The sequence below is a fragment of the Pocillopora damicornis genome, chromosome 10, assembly GCF_964200805.1.
Source record: "Pocillopora damicornis chromosome 10, jaPocDami1.2, whole genome shotgun sequence".
Taxonomy (NCBI): Eukaryota; Metazoa; Cnidaria; class Anthozoa; order Scleractinia; family Pocilloporidae; genus Pocillopora; species Pocillopora damicornis.
In genome coordinates this window covers 6,638,524-6,644,534 of record NC_142679.1, presented here as the reverse complement: position 1 = coordinate 6,644,534, position 6,011 = coordinate 6,638,524, and the positions used below count along the sequence as shown (strand labels likewise).

Sequence of the window (6,011 nt, the reverse complement as noted above, 5' to 3'; positions counted from 1 at the left end):
ACCGACGTGTTATCTGAAACTGACGGCAATAACGGGCCAAAAAGGAAGGTAAAATTTCGCACAGCCCCACACTACATTATACGTTCAGTTCTTGGATAGAGTGACAAAAACAATACTTTACCATTGGGAAAACAGATTTGTTTTACGATAGTATGGGGCAGTACGGAAATTTTACTAAAAGGAATATTTCTGTGATGTTTTGCTTTCTTGGCGAAGTTGATGGTCGAACCTCGCAAATCTGCCGCATTTGAGTCTTAACACAAATTGAAAACCCGGCATTTGAAAGGTAATTTAATTTTACATCTGACCGATTTTTAAACAATATAACCTAATCAAGATAACGCCACTAATTACGTCTATTCTTCTTCGATGAAAAGCGCTACGTTTCGGTTGTCTGCACAAGAAACAATACTTTCGAACACTGCGTACACGGGGGATTACATGATTGACAGTCGGATTGACAGGCCTGCGTGAAGTTACGCATGCTCTCTTTCTCTTTTCTAGCTTATTTGCATTTTCCCGTGCGACGTTTTTCAATGGGCGCGATTCTGTAATGTCAATCATGAGGGTGCCTTACTTTATGCAAGAATTAACCCTAGATATGCAAAAACGAAGGAAAGATTGTTCAAGTATGACGCGAATACGTGTGGAAAATCACACACAATCCTGATGTGCTTCACTCTCCACACGAAGTGGTGGGGGAGCTTGGAAGAGGCCACAATTATTGGAATGTGTTTCAAGCGGTTTTCGAATGAAAGTCCACAGGCGGAGATAACCGTAAAGATGAGGTTTTTCGATTGGAATTTGGTTGCTCTAAAATATGTAACAAGAGCAGGCTTTGGCGATTTCAAATGTCTAAGTCAATTGGCCAATCTGAGAGTTTACGTCATTGGCTGGGAAAAGGGCGAATGGGCTGTTCTATGCCCGTTAGGAAAGGTCTACGAAAACCCGGCTGACGGCAAATGATCACGTGATCAGTTTTCCTACACCTTTTTCGCCTGGAGATTTTTTCTTGGTAATGTCGATGGAAAGTGTGACCAAACTTTCCTTGAAAAGGTCTCTTTCCGAAACATTTCATGACGCCGGTGTGATTCTATACATGTCAAAAAGCATTTTTCCAAGGTAAGTTAACTGGCAATGAAAACAAACTATTGTCTCCGCGGCTTAAATGTTTCTTTTGCGATTGTTGCCTTATTTACTGGCACCACAATAAGATATACCAATAGTATCACAGAATTGTGTCAATCAAATTTCACCTGTTTTTGATTCGTTTAGACGTTTACCTGTTTACAGTTTAATTAGCTAAGTCCTTTCTAGTCTTAATCATTTGGATGTGGTGCTTGCATGCAAACGTGAAGGAATGACAAAGTTAAATTAAGGTAGCTTCCAACCTCTTTGCCATGGAGCAGTGGTATTTACCGGCGAATTCTCATTTTCTCATCCCAGGGACGGCAGAAAATAGCAAGTCACCGAGAAATGGTGGACTAGTGGCTCAGTTAGAGAACGATTGGGACGTGTGGCTGCCTATGCTACCTCAATTGGACGAATTTCCATGGACACTACAAGACATTTCAAAAGTTCTTCGCCTCGGTAGAACGCGGGAACATTTTCGCGCCATTTCTCCACAAGCTGTGGAACGCGTGTCGTTTCTATTACAGCGACCTCTGCTGCGAATCGTGCGGGAAGCGAAACGACTTTCCGTGCGGTATTCGAAATGTTCTAAGCACGAGATCCAAACTAGTATTCGCTTGGTTCTTTCACTGTCCATGGCTAGGACGTGTGTGACACTAGCGTCCAAAGCATTTTCTCTGTATTCTATGTCCAGCGATAGATTTCGTCGGTCTAAAAGAACCCGCTGCGGTTTGATTCTTCCAGTGGGTAAGATTTTTCGCTGGCTGGTCAACATGAAAGTAGCCGCTCGTATCTATGACGCGGCAGCAATTTACCTGAGCGCTACGTTAGAATACATCGCTGAAGAGCTTGTCTATAGAGCTGTCAACAATCTGGGTAATCTTTGTTATCTGCTCATTAATCATGCTAATATACAGTAGAAATGGTAATTATGTTTACCCATGCTGCTTTTGATGGTAAACTTTGACCACGTCCGCCTTGACCGTTTGTGTTTGTAAATTTAAATTTTAATGCCATCACGGCCACTGTCCAGTCGTGGACAAAACGAACAGAACAGAACTACTCCCAGGGAGCACGGGTTTGAAAACCAATAACTACAATATCAGTCAGAATCTCCAAAGTAGCATTTTTTTATCGTTAAAAATGCGAAAATTATCTCGAGAAGCGCTTCACCTACTCCATCTCTTGGAGATAATTCTGCCTGGCTCCCAGTGGGGTCTATTTCTGATACTGTAATGCTTTACTAGGGAAAAAAAAAATCGATTTTAGGTGCGATGTGTGTTAAAAAGCGAAAAGCTCGATTTTGTCGCAAATCTCACCCGAGATTATTTCTTCATCTATGAGTCATGTATATTCTCGTGTGGACAGCACAAACGATCAGATTTCTAACCACATGCGTTACAAAATCCTCAACCACTTTTTAAGACTGCTTTTTCTTTGTAGTGCAGTTGTTCAATGGAGCGTAGCTGATATACAGCTTGTCGTGCATGGAAACATGTTTTATGCGTCTACTAAAAAAGGGGAGAAGGTTTAGTCGAAAGAGAAATAAAACGTCATTGATATATTTTTCAAATGATAGAATCTCTTATAGATATAAAGGTTTTGTTTAAGAATACTGGGTTATTTACACTTAATTAAGGTACAAAACAGAAAAGATACCATGGCAGTTTATTCCAAAGCGGCTATGTATAAATTTTGTGGTCAACCCCCAAGCTAGCCCTTACTAACTTAGACCTGTTCCATTGATTTAGGTTTCTTTTAGGGAAACAGTTAATCTGATTAGCAAGAGAGCTTAGATATTTCTCTCTTTTGTTACCCTTGAGCAAAAAGGAATGTGATGTATGAGTTACTGAGGTTGGACTGAAAATTTGTATTGACTTTCTGCCGGTAATAATGAAGCGTTCAAATCACGAATAATCTTTATCTACCTTGACGGGCTGCAAAGATTACGGGCTTACAAAGATCATTCAATGGAAGTCTGGCTTTAATATTATTTGTGCAGACTGCTCAACGAATTTGGCATTTTACGTAACTTTGACACATGGGGTGTGCATAGATTTACGTATAAATGATCCTTTAATATTCTTTCAAAGAACCTGTTATTGCAGGATGAAATTGAAGCACAAAGACTGCACCTGAAAAAACGTTCATATTATAGGCCATGAATTAAGGATTAGGGATTGTAACTTATTCTAATAATTGATCACTATTGTTTCAGAGGGTATTGACCAAGTGACTCCCGAAGTACTCGAGGAGTGGATCAATACTGATGGTGATTTATGGGGAATTTTCCAGCCATATTATCATCTGCTCTCCGGTAGAACAGCATTTGGTATCACCGACTCTATCGAGATGTACGCTGCGCCAAAGAAAGGTACTTGCTTATGCTTACTGTATTTATTGCAGGAGCTAGCATTATCAGTTTAATTTTTTCCTGCCGTAAGCACAAACCCTTGTGACTTTTTCAGATTTCCGTCAGAGGAGTTTGCTACCGTTAAACTTTCATGGGTGTTAATTTTTTTGTCTCAGCTCTCAGCAGCCCGAAAACAGGTTCACCAAGGCGGAGGGGATTGGACAAATGCATGACGACTGCCTGTGTCACATCAGTGGCTGAATTGACTGAGCTGGTACACCAGGCTCGACAGCGTTTCTCAGATGCGTACCAAAGCAAAGATAACAAATTTATGTCACAAGTGGACTGGGCAACCAATGCACTGCACACTTTGTCTTATTTCATGAGGTGCTCCCATCAAATTGATGAGGACATTTCGGACATTTTGGCAGCTACGAGACGGTAGGTCTATCCCAGAGTTTAACTGACTGAATGACTGATATCTGGCAATGAGTGACGTGCTGATCGACCAGCGAATGAATGGTCGATTGACTGTCTGATGGAACGCCAAATCGACTGATTGACGTATTCGCCAGCTGGCTGACGGAAAGACTGCATGATTGACCTATTGACGTCCTAACTGGCTAACGGACTGACTGGCTGACCACCAGCAGACTTAGTGATTGAGTGACTTGCTGACTGATTGCTGACGGACTGACTGACTGACGAGCTGAGTTACCAGCTGACTTATAGACTGATTAACGGAATGAAGGACAGACTCACTGACTTCCGCATGTACGAGTACTAGGTCGATCAGACAGGCAAACAGACAGAGAGCAGAATTAAAGACTGGCTTACTGACCTCTAAATTACCAACTGCTAAACAGGTGTACCATCTTCTGTTTGCAGTGCACATTCCCATCTTCCTCCGCTGGTAGAGTGGCTGAGAGTAGCGAGCCTGCACGTCGAACACCGTGGGAGCAGTATCGTCGATGACGATGACGTCAGACAGGCAGCCAGATTGCTACTGCCCTTTAACGACTGTGAGCCTCGAGCTTTGTGGTACATTCCCTCTTCTTAATTTTTTTTCCTTCTTTTACCAATTTCAAAGCAATTTTAGCATCAAGAAAATGATCGCGATTTACACGATTTTGGTCAAAGGAATTAGGTAAAAGGGATGAGCAAAGGATAATTTTGAATAATTTCCTGAGGTCACTCTTAAAAGGGGAAAGTTAAAAGCTAGGAACGACTCCATTTCAGGTGACTCCAAATTTTTTTCATGTCTTGACTTTACTATGAATAAATTTTAAGGGAAACAGAAAAATATGAGAAAAACGCTGAAAATATGATGAAACGTGATGAAAGACAATCGCTAATTATGATTAATATGCCGATTTGAACTGGAACAAATATGTTGATCCTTGATTAAACATAGGCATGCTATGCATGCAAGAGTTATTTTTTTTGGGGGTGGGTGGATTACTTGAAACATTGTGAGTTATGTCTAACTTCTTACAAAAGGAAAGAAGAGTGTTAACTCGGAAATAACGAAAATGTCGAATTAACTCACACACAGGTATTTTTGTGAATATTTAACCCGCGCAACATTAGAGAAACAATTGAAAACTTTGCACGTGGTCCGTGTTATCATCTTTTTAAGCGGTATGTGTTTATTTGTTTACAAAAATGCGGACGGAGACCAAAACTGTTCCTTCGACTTGATATATTTCCGACGTTAGTAGATCACATCATATTGACTTACCTCCGTAAATCATTCATTCCAGATAACAAAATCAAATAAACATGCTAACGATGGTATCTGAATTCGTCCTTGGCCAAACACAAACGACTCCACCAGATCACTTTCTCTAGGCATCGAAAACTTATACAAAATCGTCCATAGTTAATTTTAATCAGACATTCATCTAGAGATAGCACCGAGAAAACCAATCCAGAAAAATATAATCGGCACACTCCACAAATCATGAATCTTGCAACACAGCTTGCCGTTAAGAACTGCTCAAATCAAAATGTTTGGTGCAACTCATCAACACCTCAAGCAATATTTGATTCAAAAATTTTTCACTCACTCTCGTCGTGAAGGAACAATAACCATGATCGCGCTACAATGCACAGAACTCCATTTTCTCTCGTACAACTATCCACCATTTTCACAGCATGAGTAACACGTTTACTATAGGTAACCTGATATCTTTCATCTGTCCAGTGGTGTCGAATTTCTCGTAAAATGCGGTAAAACACTCGATAAAAACACAGAAAAGCCAACATTTCTCGTTCTAAAAGATGATTCCAATTTACGAACCTCTCTCTCCGAATCCCCCCCATTACTTGGTTGAAATTTGAACACCTTTCAAACCAAAGAACAAAAACGACGCTCTGATTTGTGCGAGATACATACCCTAACGATTTGATTGGCGTGAGCAACACACCACTTTCTGTACGCTAACGTAGATGTTATTTTTTTAATAACAAAAGATAACTCAAAAATTGGTCATCTTCTAATTTAATGACAGATGTATCATGTATT

General features: G+C 40.4%; 1 protein-coding gene across 1 annotated transcript in view; it reads left to right on the top strand.

Moving 5' to 3' along the window:
• The first annotated feature begins 898 nt into the window (after positions 1 to 898).
• The window catches only part of LOC113670378 (ankyrin repeat and BTB/POZ domain-containing protein 2), a 17,937-nt gene continuing 12,824 nt past the window's right edge, over positions 899 to 6,011 (top strand). The window contains exons 1-4 of the mRNA XM_027186518.2: positions 899 to 2,007; positions 3,350 to 3,505; positions 3,661 to 3,925; positions 4,373 to 4,525. Coding sequence (XP_027042319.2) covers positions 1,401 to 2,007; positions 3,350 to 3,505; positions 3,661 to 3,925; positions 4,373 to 4,525 — 1,181 coding nt within the window. The 5' untranslated portion in view covers positions 899 to 1,400. The remainder of the gene's footprint in view (positions 2,008 to 3,349; positions 3,506 to 3,660; positions 3,926 to 4,372; positions 4,526 to 6,011) is intronic.